This window comes from Erythrolamprus reginae, chromosome 1 (assembly GCF_031021105.1).
Source record: "Erythrolamprus reginae isolate rEryReg1 chromosome 1, rEryReg1.hap1, whole genome shotgun sequence".
NCBI lineage: Eukaryota > Metazoa > Chordata > Lepidosauria > Squamata > Dipsadidae > Erythrolamprus > Erythrolamprus reginae.
In genome coordinates, this window is record NC_091950.1 from 359,270,331 (window position 1) to 359,293,282 (window position 22,952).

At 42.8% G+C, this 22,952-nt stretch overlaps 1 protein-coding gene across 1 annotated transcript in view; it reads right to left on the minus strand.

The window, feature by feature from the left end:
• The window catches only part of FBXO28 (F-box protein 28), a 45,977-nt gene extending 26,748 nt beyond the window's left edge, over window positions 1-19,229 (minus strand). The window contains exon 1 of the mRNA XM_070734349.1: window positions 18,917-19,229. Within this exon, the coding sequence (XP_070590450.1) occupies window positions 18,917-19,135 (219 nt within the window). The 5' untranslated portion in view covers window positions 19,136-19,229. The remainder of the gene's footprint in view (window positions 1-18,916) is intronic.
• Between the last annotated feature and the right edge of the window lie 3,723 nt (window positions 19,230-22,952).

Sequence of the window (22,952 nt, forward strand, 5' to 3'; positions counted from 1 at the left end):
AAATAATGAAGGTGGCATATAGACTAATACATAAAAATAAATATAAGGCAGTTATTGTACTCTAGATAGAATCCTGCTACTTCTTTAGAATTCTACTTTTATGATGTTCTGAAACAACTTAGAATTCTAAAAACACAACATTGATTTATCCTACCAACCTGTCACTTTTTTATATACATCAGTACCTAAATACGGTGTACAAAGTTCTCCAAGTTTGATTTTAATACTGAGGAATGTAAAACACTTTCCAATACTGCTATACTGTACTTACAAATACAATTATTAATACAGAAATAAAATAATCTACAATTAACAATCACTTTTTAGAAGTAATAATGTAACTAGTTACTGATATACCCAAGAAAATTAAATACAAAAACTTCCAAATGGATGTATTTCAGCAAAGATAACACAGGGTAACCATTCTTTTATGGCAAAACTGAATCTAACAAGTTATTATTTAAGAGTTTTTAGTGGGAAGATTATTCCCAAAATTATAGTATTACACTGACATCCAGTGGTAAAGCAGAATTATGCAGCCATAGCTCAACATCAGATTAGAAACAAAATGGACTGAGACAGATCAATGCTATTTAATTTATACATTAAAATCACTAAAATCATTAAACATGCATAAAATATTTTTTGAAGAAAGGCAAAATGAGATTAACAGAGATATTGGCAAAGTAGTCCAACAGATTATATGCAAGACTCAACCCAAAGTAAATTCTAGCCCTAATTCCACTCCAGAAAAATACTCTGCATAAAATATCTGAAATCTGGAACCAGTAAAATGGATCTACCAAAAAATTACCTCTTCTTAATGTCAAATATATAGTTTATATTTTATGCTATATCTCTAAATGGTTAGTGAATGTAATCAACTGCTTCTAGAGGATGAGGAGAGAGGCTAGATTTGTTGATGGTCTTAACTATTCAGAATAGTAAATGCTGTCACAAAATTTCTACTCTTTGCTGTAGAATGAATATTGGCTTACCTGAAGGTTTGTTCTATGTGCGCTGCCGGAGTGTCCAAGCATGGGTTATCTTCCCATCTGATTGGCCAGAGACCGAGTTGCAATTTCTTTGACCATGCCTCTTCCTCTGGCTGAGCTCCAGTTTTTTCAGCTAAGATCTGGATCTGCAGAAGACCCAGTCTATCTGATACACCAGCCACTCCTCTACCCTAGACCCTACAAGAACCAGGGTGGGATTGGACTCCCCCGCAGCACACATAGAATGAATTTTCAGGTACGCCAAAATTCATTCTCCTGTGCGCTGCTTGGAGAGTCCAAGCATGGGATATACCCAAGCTAAATCAATGTTGGGTGGAAAACAGATTGGTCCAGGGTCCCTTGGCCGGTAGAACCTGTTGCAACACTCATCTCCCAAAAGCCACCTCTACCAAGACGAACATATCCAGTTTGTAATTCCTCACAAACAGTGAAGGTGAAGACCATGTGGCTGCTCTGCAAATCTCAAGGATAGAGGCCTGTGTTGCCCATGCCATCTTAGTTGCTGGTTGAGTGTACTGTAATGCAGTGAGGAGGTGATCTGGCCAGACACTCATAGCCCACTGTAATACAGGCCTTCAGTCAACGACCAATGGTAAATGGTGATACTTTCTTGCCCATCGTCCTGGGTTGAAAGAAAACAAAGAGCACTTCAGAACAACTGTTTGCTTGACATATTTGTGTAATGCCTGGCAAACATCCAACACATGTGAATGCCTCTCACTCGGATGCGTAAGATTCGGAGAGAAGTCTGGTAGGATAACTTCCTGAGTCCTGTGGAATAAGGTACCTTTGGTACAAAAGTAGGGTCTAATCGAAGGACCACTCTGTCGGCATGAAAAATACATAAGCCCTGGCGTACCAACAGGGCACCAAACTCTGAAATCCTGCCCGCCAAATTTATTGCAACTAGAAAGGCAACTTTGAAAGTCAATAGTCTAATACTAGCTACACAGAGAGGCTCAAATGGAGAAGTTGTGAATACTTGCAGGACAACTGACAGCTGCCAGGTGGGATACCTGTGCAAATTGTAAATTCCTTTTAAAAAACTACACACTCTTGGGTGATGCAAGACAGGGGTGGCACTATCACCCTGAATGATGGTGGCTAAGGTGGACACCTGTCTGTGGAGAGTATTGACGGATAGGCCTATGAACAACCCCATCTGTATGAAGTCCAAAAGCTGTGATAATAAGCTGCAGTCGGTAACAGGTTCTACGTGGCACACCAACAAGTATAGGCCGACCGGGTAGCCTTGTATATCCTGGTTGTCAATGCCCTTCTGGAAGCTAGAATGGTGGTAATTACATCCCCCGAATAGTGTCCTCTCCTGAGCGTCTCCCACTCAACCATCAAATGGCTAATTTGAGTCAGTGGGGATCCCAGGTTGCGCGGCTCCTTGGCAAAGGGAGATCTCATGAAGGGGAATTCTCCAAGGGTAAGAGACGGACAGCATCATCAGATCCGCAAACTACAGCCTCCTTGGCCAGTGAGGAACGATGAGGATCACGTTTGCTTCTCGTTCCATGATCTTTCTAACGACGTGTGGAATCAGTGGGGTCAGAGGGTAGGCATACAAGAGTCCTGCCAGCCAAGGAAGTTGTTGGGCATTGGTCCCTTCCATTGCTGGGTTGCGGAACCAGGAGAAAAATCATAGAAGTTGCGCATTCTGAGGTCTGGCGTATAAGTCTAATAACAGACGACCGAATCTGTCCATGATCTGGTTAAAAAGAGCTGGGTGGAGTTGCCATTTAGACTGGTTGAGCGTTGTCTGGCTCAACTAGTCTGCCTGGGTGTTGTTCACTCCCAAAATATGATCCACTCGTAAGGAGCACAGGTGAGACTCCGCCCAGGTGCAAAGGTTCTGTGCTTCTCGCATCAACCTGGAGTGTGTGAATGGAATCTAGCCGCTGTGGGGGTGAAAGTGGCTGACGGTACTGATGGTCTGATGGCAGCCCCAGTCTGTGCCCTAATAGCTGGAGCAAAGGTCAATAACCCTTCCTCCCTAAAAGGGGCCAGGGAACTGGTCTGAGGAGACCATGCCAACTGGTCAGCTGTCTGAGGCTGTGATGAAAGATCTGTATTCACAGGATTTTCAGCTGCAGAAACCTCTTCAAAACCCCCAGCAGTTTGGGGCCTTAGCAAAATGCTTCTCTAATGCTCTTTGATCCTAAAGGCATCCTTATCAGAAGCAGACGACTTGGATTTGGATTGGGAGGACTTGGACATGGTAAAAGGACCTTCTGCCTCCTAGCCTTCTTGGCCTAGGAACATTCCTCCATCCTGTGAAAGGTGGAGGAACCAGCAAAGGTGCTGCTAATTGAAACTCTTTGTTCAGCCCTAATAGCTGAAACTGCAATATCTGTGATGAATCACTCCTGCAGACTCCAATCACAATAGGAATGCTGTCCCAGAAGGGGATCAGTAGTACTCACTGCACCTTACAATAAGTGAGAAGCAGCAATTAGCAAGAACAGCAGCAGAAGAAGCAGCAGTAGGAATCACAGGCACAGCAAAAGAGAAAGTAGCAGCCGCCGTTTTGGCACCAGACCATTCATACGGTCCCTTATGCCAGCCTCATAACTGCCAGCTGGCAATAGGGCCGCTCACATGGAATAGGGATCAAGCAAGTAGCCTCTATCTACTCCAAGGAGGCTGTGTGCTCCAAGCTCCTCAGAAATGCTTCCCGTGTCCCTCCTGGGTTCCAAACCGATCAGCGCTTCAGCAAGAAGAAACCACCCACAAAAATGGCTGCCCACTGCAAGCCGATTAGAAAGGGCACTATCCCGAATGGAGATTCAAAGAGGCAGCCAAAATAGAGACTACTGAGCTGAAGTTAGTCCAGTGGTCTTCTTGCAAACTGGTCCTGAAGCCAAACACGTGGCAATGGTGGCTAGACGGTGATCCAAACATCGCATTAGGTGCAAAGGTTGCAAGCCTCCCACAAACACCCCTGTCTCTTTCCAGCCAATTTGAATTTTTTTTTTAAAGAGAAGTCCAATTAAAATGAATTTAATCCAATGACTTCCAATAATTACTGATATCAGTCAGGAGCAACTCAATCTCTGTCCCTCTAGGCCCATGATGGCGAACCTATGGCATGGGTGCCACAAGTGGCATGTGGAGCCATATCTGGTGGCACATGAGCTGTTACCCTAGCTCAGCTCCAATGTGCATGTGTGTGCCAGCCAGCTAAATTTTGGCTCGCCTGGAGGCTCTGGAAGAGCATTTTCGGCTTCTGGAGAGACTCCAGGGGGATTGGGTGGGAGGAATTTTTGCCTCTGGAACCTGAGGAGGGTGAAAAATGGGCCTACCAGGCCCACCAGAGGTTCGGAAATGGGCTGTTTTAGGACTCCAGAGGGCCTTCGGGGGGGTGGAGGAGGCTATTTTCACCATCCCCAGACATTGAATTATGGGTGTGGGCATTCACACATGCACGATAGCACACACACACACAAACATGTTTTCGGCACTCAAGGAAAAAAAAGTTCACCATCACTGCTCTAAGCTGACTGAGTTGAAAAAACTGGAGCTCAGCAGGAGGAAGAAGCGTGATCAAAGAAATGGCAACTCAGTCCCTGGCCAATCAGATGAGAGGACAACCCATGCTTGGGACTCTCCAAGCAGCACACAGGACAATTACATGATATTACTCATAATGTCAATGCAGAAAAATACTTTAAATATGGCTTTATTTTTCATTATGATACTTCGACATTTACTATATATTTCATGTTGACCAGAACTTTGCACATCAGATAAAGAGAACTGTAATGTTGCAAATTTTTTGCTGCAGTCTTTTGTCATCAGATATACCATGGCGTTACCATTCCACTTCTTATAATTCCTATCAAAATGCTTAATGCATGAACCAATTTACTTCATGCTGAGTGAATTACAATCCATAAAGCTTAATTGCTTTCTATTATGCTCCCACACATAAAATATTCTTTGCTTTTTGTTAAATTCACAAGCATTTATGACTATATCTCCCTATATTCTACCCACATCATCTGCAACTTTAATACTGAATTGCTTTCCTGGAATGTTTTACCTACTTTGATATTTGTATTTTAGCATTCAAAAATAATACAATAAAATAAAGACAACTGCTATAAAGATTATTTCAGAAAGATATTTCAAAAAGCATACTAAAATATTCAAAGAAATCATTTCTGGATCAATTAGAACAGATGTAACATTTTCCAGGCTTTTTAGAGTCCTTCACCGCCTCTTCAATGGGTTTTACATAGGCACATCACTTCTTTGATACCGATATCCTCAACTTACAACCACAATTAAGCCCAAAATTGCTAAACAAGGCAGTTAAATTATTTTTGCTCCATTTTATGACCTGTTTTGCATCATTTGTTAAGTGAATCATTGCAGTTGTTAAATGAATCATGCCATCATTAAGCAAATCTGTTTTCCGCCATTCACTTTGCTTGTTGGAAGCTGGTTGGGAAGGTTACAAATGGTGATAACATGACCCAGGATAGTTCAACTGTCCTAAATACATGCCAGTTGCCCAAATTTTGATCACATGGGGAGGTCATAACAGTATGAAAATTACGACTATATAAGTCACTTATTTTAGTGTAGTTGTAACTTTGAACAATAACTAAGTGAATGATTGTAAGTTGAAGTCTACCTGTATATGTGCCAATGTGTTCCAGAGAACTTTTTTTGAAGAATTTGTGTAGCCCTAATGGAGATTATCAAACAATGACATCAAACGATGGCCTTTATGTTTACAATTTTTTTAAAAAATGACATTTTGATAGAATTATTGCCAGCACTTAACTGGACTAAAGAAGTATATATCGGAACAAATTACAAAATTATCTGAAGCTGAGGTGTATCATTAGAGAAAATATAATGAATAGCACTATAAAATATAATAAGTACATTATTTATAAAATAGGCGTTGATCGCTTACCTGAACGCCTCTTCTCGTGCGGTGAGCGGGTACAGCAGTCACGTGGGTTGCTCATGTCCAATCCGGTGGAACTGAGCCTTGTATTAAAAAAGCCTGCTGGATCCGCCCCTTCCCAGAATTCGCGAATCCGTAGACTTAGGCTCAGTTGTGAAAGCTCAAGTATGTTCAACTCTCGTGAAAAGGAATAAGGTTAGGTTATAGAAGATAAGAAAAGGAAAACACATAAGGGAGGGAAGTGACTGCTGTACCCGCTCACCGCACGAGAAGAGGCGTTCAGGTAAGCGATCAACGCCTATTCTCCGTGCTAAAGGAGCGGGTCCAGCAGTCACGTGGGACATACCCAATAGATAGGTCCCTAGGGAGGGTTCAAGTTGTCATTGTGAGAAATAACGGATTGGAGAACCCTTCTACCGAAGGCCGCATCTGCTGAGGCATATGTATCGATTTTATAGTGTCTGATGAAGGAATTAGGTGAGGCCCAAGTGGCTGCTTTACACACTTCTTCCAACGGGGCTTGAGTCGCCCAAGCGGCCGAAGTGGCAGCACTTCTGGTAGAGTGTGCCGTAATATTCTTTGGAATGGGGAGAGAGGCTGACTCATAGGCTTTAGATATGGTTCCCCTGATCCAACGGCCTATCACTGTTGAAGACACTCTGGAGCCCATGGATCTGGGGTGATAGGCCACGAAGAGTGCTTCAGATCTCCGAATGTGGCCTGTGCGCTGGATGTAAATCTTCAGCGCTCTAGTCAAGTCCAGAGTGTGCCATCTAATAGCTAGGAGATGATCCCGTTGGGAGCAGAAGGAAGGTAAAACAATATCCTGGGATCTGTGGAACATGGAACTGACCTTGGGTAGGAAGGTGGGGTCCAAGCGTAGAACCACCTTGTCCTGATGGAACTGGCAGAGGTCCTGTCTGATTGAGAGAGCAGCCAATTCAGAAATGCGTCGGGCGGATGTAATCGCCACCAGGAATGCTACCTTGAAAGATAGGTACCTGAGAGACGCTGATTTCAGGGGTTCATATGGTGCCTGAGTAAGGGAGTGAAGAACCCGAGGCAAGTCCCAGGAAGGGTATCTGTGGACCTTAGACGGTCTGAGGTTGGCCATACCCTTGAGGAATTCTTGGATTTCCGGAAAGGAACGGAGCGGCTGTCTCCGAGGTCCTGCCAAAACCGTAGAGATGGCTGCTAAGTGCCGACGGATAGTGCTGGTGGAGAGACCTTGATGGAAACCTTTCATGAGAAAGGTAAGTATCTTGTGGATGGGAAGACACAGGGGGGATAAACCCTCCTGCGAGCACCACTGATGAAATTTTGACCAGGTATGGTCGTATATCCTATTGGTCGATCCCCTTCTGGCCTTCAGGATGATTTCCACTGTATCCGGATCGTACCCTCGCAGGTCTAAGTCTCTCCGGATAACAGCCAGGCGGTGAGGTGGAACCACTCCGGGTCTGGATGGAATGAGGCCCCCTGCCGTAACATATCCTCCAAAACGGGGAGTCGCCAAGGGTCCTGGACGGATAGTTGTTGAAGATCTGCGAACCAGGGCCGGCGAGGCCAGTGGGGGGCGATCAAGATCACTCGAGCTCTTTCTAGGATGATTTTGTGAATCACCTCCGGTAAGATCGGAATTGGAGGAAAAGCATAAAGGAGGCCTGGAGGCCAGGGGCTCCTGAGGGCATTGGTTGCCTCCGCTCCCGGGGCTGGAAATCTGGAGATGAAGCGAGGGAGCTGGGTATTGGTTTCGGTCGCAAATAGATCCAGTACTGGAAACCCGAACCTGAGGCAAATTTGGTGGAACAGTGTCTGATGGAGGTTCCACTCTCCTGGATCTATGGTCGCTCGTGAGAGCCAGTCCGCCTGGACATTGAGGCTTCCCGAGATGTGATCGGCTAAGAGCGACTGGAGATGTTTCTCCGCCCAAAGGCCTAACTTTAGGGCCTCCCTCATGAGAGCCTTGGATCTCGTGCCTCCCTGTCTGCAAATATGGCTTTTGGTGGCTATGTTGTCGGTCAGGACCAGAACATGTTGGTTGGAGATGTGAGGATAGAATTGCTTTAATGCTAGAGAGACGGCCCTTAACGCCAGCCAGTTGATGGGCCTGGAGGCCTCCTCCAGAGACCAAGTGCCCTGGGCTATCAATCCTTGAGCATGGGCTCCCCAGCCCAGGAGACTGGCATCTGTGGTGACCACAAACTGGTCTGGGCACCTGAAGGGGGAGCCCCTGTCCATGGCTGGAGAAATCCACCATTTGAGAGATCTGCGAACTGCCGGTGGAATGGCGATACGCCGAGTCGAGTTGCTGCGTCCCGATCTCTGGAAAGGTAACAGAAGCCACTGTAGTTCCCTGGCGTGAAGGCGAGCCCAGGGAACAATCCCAATGCATGATACCATTTTCCCCAGCAAGGAAGATAGGGAAACTATGGGGACTGATTGATGGGACAACACACAGAAAATCAGGTCATCTATGCTCTGCTTCCTCTCAGGAGAGAGAAATACCTGAGATATCTCAGTATTAATAATGGATCCCAGATGCAGAATGGCAGTAGATGGTCGAAGGTGACTTTTATCGAAGTTTATGGAGAAACCATGGTTCTGTAGAACTGACATGGTGATAGAAAGATCTGCGGCCACTCCATCTCTAGAGTTCCCGTGAACTAAAATGTCATCTAAATAACATAATATGTGAATGGGCGTGGACCGGATGTGAGCCGCTAGAGCTCCCAAAAGCTTGGTAAAGACTCTTGGGGCTGAGGAGAGCCCAAAGGGCATAGCTCTATATTGAAAGTGTCTGCCCTGGAAGGCAAAACGTAAATATTTCCTGTGGTGTTTGGCAATGGGAATATGGAGGTACGCTTCTGTGAGGTCCAGCGAGACCATGAAATCCCCCGGATGAATGGAAGCTAAAATGGATGCCAAGGAGTGCATCTTGAATTTTCTATACTTGATGAATAGATTCAACTTTTTGAGATCTAGAATGGCTCTCCAGCCTCCAGACGTCTTAGGGACCATAAAGAGGATGGAATAAAAACCCCGGCCCCTTTGGTCGGGGGGGACTGGTTGAATGGCTTTAATAGATAGTAAATGAGAAATAGCTTCCTCCATTCGGGAACTGGATGAGGAGGATCTAGGGGAGGGACATGAAATGTAACGTTTAGGGGGCAAGGAAATAAACTCTAAACAGAGACCCCTTTCTACAGTGTCAATGACCCAGGGGTCCTTGGAGGAGCGGCGCCAAGCGGAGGAGAAAAGGGCCAGGCGGCCGCCTATCGGATGTGAGGGGAGATTACCATCTGGGTTTCTTTGAAGCCCTATTGGAAGAGGCTCCTCTTTGGAACCGGAAGCCTCTGCCCCTGGCGCCTCTAGCTTGGGAACGAAAGCGGGGGGAATACTGACCTGGCTGTCTTTGAAAGGTAGACCCCTGCTCCTGTTGGCGCCCTGGGCGACGAAAAGGCTGTGTTTTGGACGCCTTCTTGATGGTGGGGCCCAAAATCTTCTTCTTGTCTGTGGTCTCCGTGAGCAGGGGGTCCAGGAGATCTCCGAAGAGGAGGTCACGTTTTAATGGCCCCATGGAAAGTTGCCACTTTTGGCGTACTCCTGCCTGCCAAGGACGGAGCCATAGGAGTCTTCTGGCCGTTGTGGAGGCCGCTATAAATCTGGCTGCAAATCTGGAGGATTGAAGAGTGGCATCCGCCACGTACTGGGCAGCAGCAAAAACCTTGCTGAAGTCCTGTTGACCCCTCAGATCATCGGGAGGAATATGCTGTTGAAGTTGACGAAGCCAAAGAAGCATAGCCCTGGAGAAGAAGGATGCAGCTGCAGCACTCTTTATTGCCCAGGAGTCAGCGGTGAATCCCCTCTTGAGCATTTGCTCAAGTCGCTTATCTTCTGGGCGAAGCACCTCCTCTGCCTCACCAGGCATGGCTGCAGCAGAATGGAGAGTTTTGACAGGTTCATCAGGTTTAGGGCATGATAGAAGCTCTTCGTATGAAGGAGAGAGCTTGTACAATTTCTTGTCTTTGGTAGTGGGGTTGAGGCCAGAGGCTGGATGATCCCACTGTTTGAGTAAGGCATCCTTAAATAATTTTGGCATAGGAATTGCCTCATTATCTTCCTGCTCTTCTGAGAAGTATGGCAAATTTTCCTCTGGGGGGTCAGTGGAGGAAGCAGTCTGCTTCTCCTGTCCAGCTAAACCTGTGGATACTCTTGCCTTGAGAAGGAGAGATTTGAAAAGTTGAGAAGGAAAAATAGTAGCTGGAGTAGGTGTTTTGACTTGAGATTCTTCGTCCTCTGAGAGACCCTGAAAGGGGTCCTCCTCCTCTGCCGGGTATTCATCCTCATCTTCGTCCTGGGAGGAGTCTGAGACCTCCTCCATTGGAGCCCTAAAGGTTGAGGGAGAACCATGGGGGCGGGAAGGACGCACAGGTGGGTGTGACACAGATGGCACATTGATGGCTGAGAGCTTAGCATCAATGGCCTTGGATAAGACAGAGAAAATAGATCGAAATTCTGGTGGTAGAGAAGAAATATCAGCAGGAATGTTAGAAGAGTCCTTGGGAGCCTGAGAGGTTTCTGGCTGGGAGGAGTCTTCCACTAAATCTGGTTCCTCTGGCCCTAGACCCCACAGGTTAGGTTGGGGTAAGTTTAGGTTTGGCTCATCCAGAGATAAAAAAGATGACCCAGGGGGAGGCAGGATAGATGCTTCTGAGGGGTCAGGATTAGGGTGCACTTGGGCCTGCACCTTTAAGCATTTAGCTGATTTGTCATGAATTTTTTGGAGGGCTAGGTCCCTTCTCTTTTCAGCTCTGGTGGATTTAGCCACATGGTGAGCTCCAGCAGGAGAGGAAACAGAGGCCTGGGGTAAAATAGTAATCTCATCACCTGTAGGCCTGGCCTCTCTGGGACCTTTAGCTGTGCCTCTCTTGGGAAAAGAAGCCATAGTCTGAAATTAGCAGAAACCAGGCTTGAGCCAAAGAACCTAGGAGGGAGAAGCACTTTAAAAGGGTTTATTCCCAAGAGGAATGGGATCCTGCTCCTAGGCCTAGGAGCTGCTGCGACTTGAGAGCAATCTGGGCGAGACCAGAGTTCGTGTCCTCAAATGCAGCGCGGCTAGCCTCCCTAAAGATAATTAATTAACCAAGGCACACTGGTTAAAGGCTTAGCCGGTGGAGAATTTAGCCTGAGAGACTCAAAGCCCACTCCAGGAACCCAGCGGTGGACTGTAAGCACTAAACGGATGGCAGAAAGCCAAAAACGAAAGTGCGCAATTAAGGGGACACGAAGGCCTTCGCGCCAAAAAAAAAAATAACGCTCCGAAGTTTAAAGAAGCGATGACTAAGTCCAGGAGACTGACAAGAGAAACTTGAGAACGTCTCACACCGCAGGAGGTAAAGCCCTCTAAGTAAAAGCCTCTTGTTTATAAAGAAAAATAAAACCTCCAGGCCGAAAGGATTGAGGGGAAACAATCCAAGCCGGCAGCAGCAGCCGGCTAGCGGCGAAGGGAAAGCCGCGGGGGGCCGGGCTGCAGGCTTCTCTCTTAAAGGAGCCAAGCCGGTTACGGTTGGCTATATACTAAGTAAAAAATAGAGAAATATGCTTACTGTTCTAAGCAGAAGGAGTCAAGGGAAGGTGTTATGTTGAACGAGCGTTTCACCGTACCGTGGATAAGAGAACTGAGCGAATTCTGGGAAGGGGCGGATCCAGCAGGCTTTTTTAATACAAGGCTCAGTTCCACCGGATTGGACATGAGCAACCCACGTGACTGCTGGACCCACTCCTTTAGCACGGAGAATAATAATATTCACTAGAGCTTAAAGAAGTTAATACTGTTTGATGTTACAGAGGCACTTGCAAAGATTACCTTTTAAGGACTGGATTTATTAAGAACACTGGATACCTATAAATGGAAGCTAAACAGCAGTGGCCTTCTGATTAATAGATGAACATCTCCAGAGCTATGAACAAATAAATAAAGACAATGCATCTAATGCTATAGAACAAATTTTATAGTATTATGGTACTTGCATCTTTTTTCCATTATAATTATATTATTATTTTAGCTTTTCAGAAATAATCTTCCTCCTCACTCCCATTTTCCTTTCTTGTATGTCTAAACTGATAATACTGTAATTTCCAAAAAGAAAAAAAAAGAGTTTTCTTAGATTTTTGGATAATATCTAATGCATTATTTTTGTTCCCTCAAGTCAGTTTGTATACTATTGGCATCTGCCAGAAAAATCCCTGCAATTTCCTTGGCAACATTTTTCAGGAATGATTTGCCACTGCTTCTTTCCTAGGGCTGAGAGTGAGTGAATGACTCAAGGTCACCCAGCTGGCTTTATGTCTAAAGTAGAACTCAACAGTCTCATAGTTTCTGCCTGACATCTTAACTACTATATTAAACTGATTCTCCAATGAACATAAGAACATAAGAAGAGCCATGCTGAATCAGGCCAAAGCCCATCGAGTCCAGCATTCTGTGTCACACAGTGGCCCACCAATCGTACATGGGGATCTTGAGCAGAAAGAGAAGGCAAAACCCTCCCTTTTCCTTGACCCCCAACAAATGGTACCCAAGGGAATCCTGCCTGCCTCAACCAACATAGAGGTGGCACATGGACATCCGTTTCAATAACCACTGATACACTTGGCATCCATGAATCTGTATAATCCTGTCTTGAAGCTATCAAGGCTGACAGCTGTCACGACCTCTTCTGGAAGTAAATTCCATAAACCAATGACCCTCTGGGTAAAGAAATATTCCCCTTTGTTTGTCCTCGCTTTCTTACCTATGAGCTTTAGGGAGTTCCCCATCGTCCTAGTATTGTGTGATAAAGAAAAAAAAATTCTAGCCCATGCATGATTTTATACACTTCGATCAATGGCTTTATTAATTTCAGATTGATAATCCAACTTGTAGATAAAGACTGCATGGCACTTGTTGCTGCCACTACCTTGAGATAGATCTTATAAAATCATCTAGATGTTGAGACTCTAGAAAGAGTGTACAGAAGAGCAAGAAAGATGATTGGGATGGGGAACTAGAGGCTAATGCATACAATGAATGGTTGTAGGGACTGGGTGGCATGTGTTATCTAATGAAGGGAAGCACTAAGGGTGATATGATAGCAGTCTTTCAATATTTGATGGACTGCCATTGAGAAGAGGGGGTCAACCTATTCTCTAAAGCACCTGAGGGCAGGATAAAAATTAAGAGAGGGAAACTTATCAAGGACAAATCCAACTTAGAACTAGGGAGAAATTTTGTGACAGTGAGAACAACTAACCTTTGGCTTTCTTCCTGAAGTTGTGGGTGCTTCATTACTGAAGGTTTTTAAGAAGAAATTGGATAGCCATTTGTCTTGATAGTATAGAGTCCAGTGTTTGAGCAGGAAGATGGACTAGAAGATCTACAAAGTCCCTTTCAACTCTGTTATTTTGTATATTTTACATATTGTGTATGTGACCCTTTTAACTATTAAAATGACAGCAACTTTCATTTGTAGGTCCTGCTTAACATTTTTGCCAATATCATTTTTGTATCCTGTCAATTTTAAATTTATTTCAAAACAACTTCATTTTGTTACATCCTCTTCTATTTTTTTCTTTTAAGCCCGTTTTTATTATGTCAGTCTAAAGAGTTAGCTCTAGGTACATAGTTGCCAAATATTCTTAAAGAGTTAAAATATATTTCTCCATTCTCTAGTAATGGAAATTATCCTTTAATTATCACTTTTAATTTTCTGGCTGCCTCTAGTAACCAGCCTTCAAAGTCTCCTCCTCTTGTACAGAACTTTTTCCCAGGAAGAGATTTCTTAAACTTACACTCAATCAACATATATTTTGATAAGATTTTAAATAAATTACTGGAAATATTCTTATAACCTTTTCAAAGTTTTGTTTCCAGTCAGTCTGGCTCTCTAGTCCATTAAAAAAATTTACAAAATCACAGTTTTGTAACTTACCGTATTTCCAAGTTTTAAAATGGGTTTCAATTTAAATGTTAAACTTACCTAAATCTCTTTTCACTACAGGTTAGATGAAAATCACCCAGTATAACATACTGGGACATACTTAATATCCAAAAAAGCAATTTATAAGCTATTTCCAAAAAAAGTGATTAAGAAAGGAAGTAAGCAAACTCACTGTCTTTTTGAAAGGCTGCAAACTATGGGTTGGGCACTGCTGTCCCAGAGCTCTAAAATCTCTTGGAAATAGCTTTTTATGGGACTATCTGTAAGGACACCCAAGTGATCTCAGATCCCTCTCCTTCATCCAGAGAAAAACTTGGGAAGCTGCTTCCTCCACCAGTTCCACTTTCCAACATGATTATTGCCTACGTTAACACAGAAGCTGTCATAGTTGGCAATTGCTTCCTCAGAAATGGGATATTTTGTTTTTATTTATTTATTTTATTATTTATTATTTAGATTTGTATGCCGCCCCTCTCCGAAGACTCGGGGCGGCTCACAACATGTAGAAACAAATCATGGGTAATCAGACAAGTTTAAAATGTTTAAATATTAAAAACCCCATATACTAACAGACACACACACAGACATACCATGCATAAATTAAACGTGCCCAGGGGGAGATGTTTCAGTTCCCCCATGCCTGATGTAGCACTGATGTTGCTATCTGGTTTGAGTAATGAAACATTGGCAAGATAAACAACCAAGGTCAGAGGGCACCAAGATCCCCTCTTTTCAATATTTATCAGACCTTATTACTTGGGGAATTAAAATAAATACATGGACATCAATTTAAGGCAACCAATCTCTCCTAAACATTTGGTTAAAGAATCATATTCATTCGATATATATATACCATATATTTTGGAGTATAAGATGCACTTTCCCCCGCTAAAAGAGGGTGAAAATTTGAGTGCCTTATTACCCTTCGGCCTCCGCACGTTCTCTCAAACGGAGCTTTTGGAGGCTGCAAACTCAGCCTCTTAAATGGAGCTTTTGGAGGGTGAAAAAGCAATGTGCAGAGGCCAAAATGGCAACCCGGAACAGCTGCTGCCTTGTTGGACTGGTTCCGTACTTCACCTGCTGTACACACTGGAGCCCCCTGCAACAATCAGGTACGTGCAAGCATAGTGAGTGCACACACATGCTCACAACCAGCAAACCTGTTGCTAAAGTTCACCTCTTGGAACAACTGATTAGGGGTATTCCAGGAGGCTAATCTACCTGCCAATCAGCTGCTCATGCTGAATCAGGCTAATGTGCTGAAGCTGACCAGACTGATGGTAAGGACGCTAGCCAGATGAATACCGATGGATGCTGGTAGGCGGGGCAGAATTTATGTTTCTTATTTTCCTCTCCCAAACCTAAGGTGCGTCTTATACTCTGGAGGGTCTTATATTCTGAAAACTACGGTATTTATCAAGAACTGCTTTATGCCAGCTTTCTGTTAGAAACATGTATCAGGGATTTTTTTAAAAACTTTAGAAATGGAAGGTTGTTATAACTTATTATCTGTTATATGTATCAACGGTGGGTTCCTGCCAATTCAGACCTGTTCTATAAAACTGGTAGTGGGAATTTTCCCCCTCTTGCTGAAGCAGCAGTAATGGCTGTCTGGCCACCGCCGAACTAGTTCTCTTGGAGACACTGCAGGTGCTGCCATCTTGATTTTCACTTCTCCGCACATGCAAAAGCTGTTTTTTGCTTCTGTGCACAGACAGCTGTTTTTTAGCACGCAGCATGGGAGGAAGCGAACCGGCAGCAAGATAAATGAGAACTCATCTTTGATATGTATGTGTCAGAGAGCCCAGCAAAAACTGTTAAAAAGTAAAACAAAAGATTGCAATTTAAAAAGTATCTTAAAAATATACTCCTCTCATTATGCATAGGCATTATTTGCTCAATTCATGATTTGCTGGGAAAAAAACATGACAAGTGCTTTGGGTTATAAACTATAGAAGCATATTTTTAGAAGGCTGGAAGATATTTATAAAATTTTATAATTAATTGCATAGTAAACTACATTTCTCTTTTTTAGTTGCATGACTACTTGCTAGTCCATGGCTGCCAAATGTTCTTCAAACACCATTCAGCTACAGTATATAGTTTTAATATAATATAAAATCAATGTTTAGTTTTCATTTTAAAAGTTATACTCCAGTAAATGTTAGAAAGGGAAAAATAAAATTTTGACAGGACCTAGAAAATATTTGTTTTCTTAAGGAGAAGATAGGATTCCAAAATAATTTATCTCAGTATCTTCTAGCCAAGGTTATTAGCCAGATGTATACCACTAAATCATGCTTTGGCTACATCGTAATAGCTGTTTGTATATCATATATTAAACCATAAATCATGATTTATAAACCAAGGATTTAGATCAGAGATTATCTTAGCCAAAACCAAGCAAACCACAGTAAGGCTTAGTGCAAATTACAGTTCCAGCCAGTCAAATTATAGTCTACTCTGAAAATGTATTTCACATGTTATATGACTTGTACTGCATTAATTTTTCATGCTAAATTATTACTGTGTATGATTACTTTCTCTTCCAGATACTGAAGTTGGAAAAAGCCTAACCCAGAATTTTCATGCAAATTGCTAGGTACAATGAAAATAGGTTGAGTGTGTTTGGTTGCTTAGCTACATCTATTTGATGTCTGCAGTACATAAATACTTACTTTGGCAAATCAAAAGGATTGACTTTTTATTTTACAATCACCTAGAGACCCAATTTAACTTCCTTGTAATGCTTTCATAGTGCACACAGCCTAATTTTAAATATAATGATCAATGGAACACAACACTTTGACAGATTTTTCAAAGCAAGGATCAAGCTACATCAATTCTAATAACATCAAGTCTGCAATCCTAAAGTTAATCACCTGAAAGGAACCCCCAATAAATAAACTTGTTTCTGAGAGAAAAATGCATAAGACTGGACTGCAATGTCTGGATTTCAGTACTGATCAGAGGGCTGCAGCACAAAAGCAATACTGCAAATTTTCTTTATAAGCCATTGTTCTAATTAGGAGACATTTTGTGAGGTTCCTAAGATATCTAAATATGTGCCTATTTTTAAAGAGCTGCAGCCTGCTTGATGCAGAGGTAAGAGACAATGAAAACTGCAAGGTGGAAATGGAGTTTATAATTGGATAAATTTTCTCAGCTCTAACACTGGTTAACTCCTTATTTTTCTGAGCACGTGCCATACTGTTCTAGCAAAACAGACAAAATTCTGTGGTTAATAATAAATTGTCACAAAATACTGAGTAGCTGTGGCAGCAAAAGCAAGAATAATTTATATTAAAAACTTAACTACATGATTCTCCACATAGAAGTATTCTATATTCTCCACAGTAATAACAAGAAATGTTATGTACTTTCTGCATGTGTTGGTACATAAAGATAAGGCAACTGTCTGTAGAGTCTTTCCCATCTAGAAGCCTGCAAGTTTTAGACAATAACCTTCATCAGTCCCAGATTCTATAGGATTATGGAGGCTGCAGCCCCATAATTGAAAGTAGCTATTACCATCCTAAACTAATAATTAGATTCATTTCCCCCCAGAAAATATTTACAGGAACAGCAAACTACAATCATTTTCAGCAGTGCTATTTTATTCCTATTTGTTGCCCTGAGTTATTTATAAAAATATTTTTTAAAAAGTGGGCTATAACTAAATAACGCTAAAGCCATATATGCCTTGTAACAAGGTTATATGAAGCCCAGTAATTTAACAAGAATTTTATATACACTACTATTAGATTATGTTCCCATAATTATATTCAAGTACCTTTTATAGATTGATAGAATACCTTTTATAGAGCGCTGCAAAATAAGTACCCAAAATACTTAAAAGATACAACAAAGACACTTCTACTTTTCTACACATTTCTCTCTTTTTATTAAACCCATACATTTTCTGCATGTGGACCTAACGGGAGTTCAGAATATGTTTCCAATGGTTGTAAAGCATATGCTTATTACGTAAAAATTATCCTCTCCGAGTCTCCGGAGAGGGGCGGCATACAAATCTAATAAATTATTATTATTATCATCATCATCATCATCATCCTACTATAAGTTCCAAATATGCACCCATACGTTTCCTGCAGATAACCTAGAGAAAATGAATTCGTAAAAAGTATCCGCTCCGAGCCTCCGAAGAGGGGCGGCATATCAATCTAATAAATTATTATTATTATTATCATTATTATTGTTGTTGTTGTTTTGTTGTTGTTGTTGTTGTTGTTGTTGTTATTATTATTATTATTATTATTATTATTATTATTATTATTATTATTATTATTATTATTATTATTATTATTATTAATATCATTCTACTATAAGCTCCAAATATGCAGTGTATTTACCCATTCGTTTCCTGCAGATAACCTAGAGAAAATGAATTCTGCATGAGGAAATCTAATCCGGGCAGACAGAAACTGGTATGTAGTAAAGACCTGACGAAGAAGCTTTTTTAAAAAAAGCAAGTCAGAAGATAAATAAGTGGGTGGAGAAGAGGATGGATGCCAGAGAGCTACGGGAACCCAAATAAGATGGGGAGAACCTGAGGAGTTCCTTTCCGTCATAAAGGGGTTCCCATCAGGGGATTCTCAAACCGGGGAACCCCTTTCTCCTAAAAAGTAAACTAAACCCTTCCATTCCAAGCAATGCTTCAAGGGGCCCTAGAGGTCATCCACTCCAACTTCGGCCACACTGCCCCCCCCCCGCCAAGGATATTTCTCCAAGGCATTTCCAATTAAAACAAAAAGAGCCAAGAAGCTAAACTTGGGGAGTTTAGGGGAAAGGGAGAGCTGCACTTCGACCGGTTTGTGCCTAAGAGGAAATACTTGACAACCCGCAATAGGGGTCGGGAAGGTGGGAGGAAGAAAGTCCCCCCTCCCGCGTGGGTCCCCAAATCCCCCCCCCACCTCTTCGCGAGCGCCCCCACCCCACCGCCCCCCCACCGCAGCTCAGCCCCTCACCAAGCGGAGCTGGCTGGTCTCGTCGTAGGAAAGGAAGCCGAGGATGCTCTCGATGGCCACGATGGGCAGCCCCACCAGCGTGTTGCTCTGCGGGAGCTGCTCCAGGGACGGCGCTTCCCCGCGGGGCTGCGGCCACGGAGGTGGGGAGAGCCGCGCCGAATCCATGGCGCCCCCTTCCCCTTCCGACAGGAGCCGCTCGGCCGCTACAACCGCCGCCATCTTGGGGCCTATTCCCTTCCTCGACGCCGGGAGGGGGCACTTCCGGTGGCAACGCGCCCGCCTCCTCCTCCCCCTCCTTCGGCGGCGGCGTTAAAGAGACAGGAGGCCGCCGCGCTTCTCCTTCGGATTGTTCGTGACGAGTCTTTGGAATTCCGCAGTCTCGGGCTGAAGAGGCTGCTGACTAGAGAATTCTCCTCCGCAAGCCCGTTTTCCAGACACCACACGGCAAAGGCGGTCGAAGGATTCAAAGTTGCAAGAATATTGTGTGGCAATATGCTGGCTCTGTTAAAAAGTGCTATTGCTAATATGTTGTAAGCCGCCCTGAGTCTAAGGAGAAGGGCGGCATAAAAATCGAATAAATCAAATCAAATAAATAAATAAATAAATTTATGCCTGCACAATTTCTCTTCTGTCTTTTCTGTTCGCTTGCCGACTTGGCAAAGTGAAACCGCCGGTGGAGAGCTTTGGAGGTGTGTATAAGTGCACCAGCCTGCCTCCCGACCCCTGTCCTAACGTTTCTCTCTTACTAGTATCATGTATATAAACATTGTTATATCTTTGGATACCGCCAACACGTACTTGACAAAACATAAAATAAGTCAGCCGAATTTGGGCAGGACGACCCGCAAAATGCAATGCAACCCGGTTTCTTAAGGATGTGACCCCTGACAGAAACAGATTGACGGCAGAAAAAGACTTCATGGTCCATCTAGTATGCCCTTATACTATTTCCTGTATTTTATCTTAGGATGGATATATGTTTATCCCAGGCATGTTTAAATTCAGTTACTGTGGATTTACCAACCACGTCTGCTGGAAGTTTGTTCCAAGCATCTACTACTCTTTCAGTAAAATAATATTTTCTCATGTTGCTTCTGATCTTTCCACCATTAAAAAAAACTTAACTACAGTAACATCAGGGAAGCCTGATTTTTGAGGTTTGGAATAAACTCTTTACGGTTACCAAGAGTTAGATCTTACAAGCCCTATAGTACAGATTCCCATAGATTCCCTCGTGTATCAGGGTGAGTGAGCATGAGAAACTCCAGGCAGTTATGGAGCAGTTCAGTTCAAGTTTATTTCATTTAATTATTTATTTTATTTATATATTGCCCAACACCACAGTTGGGGGAGGCGAACCTCTTTACCGATAGTTTCCCGTTCTGTGAATAATATTTTGCTTGGTTGTCACTAAGCGATCACCAACTTTTCTGGTTGAACTGGTTTGCGACTGCCTTAGGTATGTCATAGTTCCTAGGAAACTATGCATGATAGACACTTGTGATGACTGCATTCTTTGGCTATACATAATCACTGTGTGGCTAATTACAGTACTATATCACTTAGACAAGTGGATGCATAGCTCTACCTGTAAAAGTAAAACATGCTATTAAAATGCCATGAAGATAAACTCGATATGAAAAATATTAATTTTTAACTATTAATTAGAGCTAGTTTACAGGGTTGGTAAAAGCGTTAAAGGTGTATATATCAGAGGTGGGTTTCAGCAGGTATGTCAGTTCTGGAGAACCAGTAGCAGACATTTTGAGTAATTTGGAGAACTGGGAAATACCACCTCTGACTGGCTCTGCCCCAGTGATAGGCTACCAAAATTTTTACTACCACACTGTGGGCGTGGCTTATGCATTTTGTTTCAACATCTTTCAGTGCAAATTGGATGCTCTGTTGTGGCGCTCCAAATTTTGCTACCGGAACTATGTTCCTGACCGTTCCCGTAGGAGCCCATCACTGCCCTGCCCCCATCTATTCTCTGCCTTCCAAGTCCAGCTGATTGGGAGAAAATGGAGATTTTACAGTATCCTTCCCCTGCCATGCCGACCAAACCGCACCATGCCCATCAAGCCAGGCCCACAGAATCGGCAGTAAGAATTTTTCAATCCCACCATTCCTGTATATAGATTCTCTCATTGTTCTATTGCAATGATCGCAAACCTTTTTTTCCTTGGGTGCCGAAAGAGCGTGCGCACACGGTATTGTGCATGCTCAAGTGCACACTTCCATAATTCAGTGCCTGGGGAGGGCAAAAACAGCTTCCCCCACCCTGCGGAGGCCCTCTGGAGGCTGGAAAGAGTGTGTTTCCCAACTTCTGGTGGGCCCAGTAGGCTCGTGTTTTGCCCTCCCCAGGCTCCAAAGGCTTCCCTTGAGTAATGGGAGGATAAAAATGCCCTCCTCCATCCCCCGGTGGCTCTCTGGAAGCCAAAAAAGCCCTCCCAGAGCCTCTGTATGAGCCAAAAATCAGCTAGCCAGCACACACATGCACTTTGGAACTGAGCTAGAGCAACGGTTCGCATGCCAGGAGATATGGCTCCGCGTGACACCTGTGGCACCCTTGCCATATGTTTGCCATCACTGTTCTATTGACTTGGCAGAAGGCACTTTATGGGAATTTGGGGAACACCTTAGATTCACACATCACACTAAGCCATTTGTTTGAATTTGTTTAATTTTATTTAATGTGGGTGAAACAAATCTTATTTTAAATCATGTTTATGGCATAGCACAATGATAATCTAATCAGTTGCAGTTTGATTAATAAATTAATGTTATGGGACCCACAACATTCCTTGCCTCCCCACTCTAGTGGATCATCAGGTAGATGTGACCGGCAAGAGACAATCCCTCAGATAACCTGGTCCCAAGCCATAAAGGGTTTTAAAGATGACAACCAGGACTTTGAACTGTACCTGGAAGCAAATTGGCAACCAAAGCAGCTTCCACAGGAGAAGTGATGCATGTGCACATTGAAGTCTGGACAAAACCATGTGGGCCATTGTATTTTTGCAGTAACTGGAGCTTCCAGATGATACTCAAAGGCATCCTAATGTAGATTTACAATATAATATACAGTTATCCAAGACAACTTAGATTAAAAAAATAAGGATCACATTCAAGTCAGACTGTTAAAATTTCAGTTGATATTATTTTACAGCTCTCTGCACAATAAAATATAATTCTGATAGTTACAACATTTCAGTTTTTGAATAGTATTAGATCCAAAATAAAATTTTTATTTCTCATAATGGGCAGATATGCGCTTTCATTTGTTATTTCTTTCTTGGGATTATTGAATATATGTTAAATTCTAAATATGTGATATTGCTTAGTATATATCCGGCAGAAGTTGAAAGGAACCAGAATTTAAAATCAGCAAAGTGCAATATTGATAACATAATAATGCACACACAATAATAAAAATTACACAAGCAGTAATCACATAGTTGCATCATAATAGGTGATATAAACATGAAAATTATACTTGTGTCACCTATTTTATTTGATTGTGTCAAATGCATGGGTGGCATTTGCAATCCTGTTGTTGCCTAGGGATCTAGAACGCTAACGTGTTTGTGAATCCAATTGCTTATCATTACTTCTTAGTACATTAGTGTTTGATTTAAAAACCCTAAACATTACTAGTAGTTGGATTAGAGACCATTAGCAAATATTACAGCTGCAGGTTTTTTTAAAAAAGAAACTTTTTTTTATTACTTTAATTTAAATAGCTGCCTTGGAATATGACTCAGGGCAGCATAATCAGTAAATAACCCACAATTGAGACCAACATAATGAACACTGGGGAAAAAACCTAAGGATATAAAGTAATTAAAATAAATCCTGGGATATTAAATTCTATTCCACTGTCCACACAATTCAGATCTCCTACAAATTACAGTGTTCCCTCGATTTTCGCGGGTTCGAACTTCGCGGAAAGTCTATACCACGGTTTTTCAAAAATATTAATTAAAAAAATACTTTGCGGGTTTTTTCCCTATACCACGGTTTTTCCACCTGATGA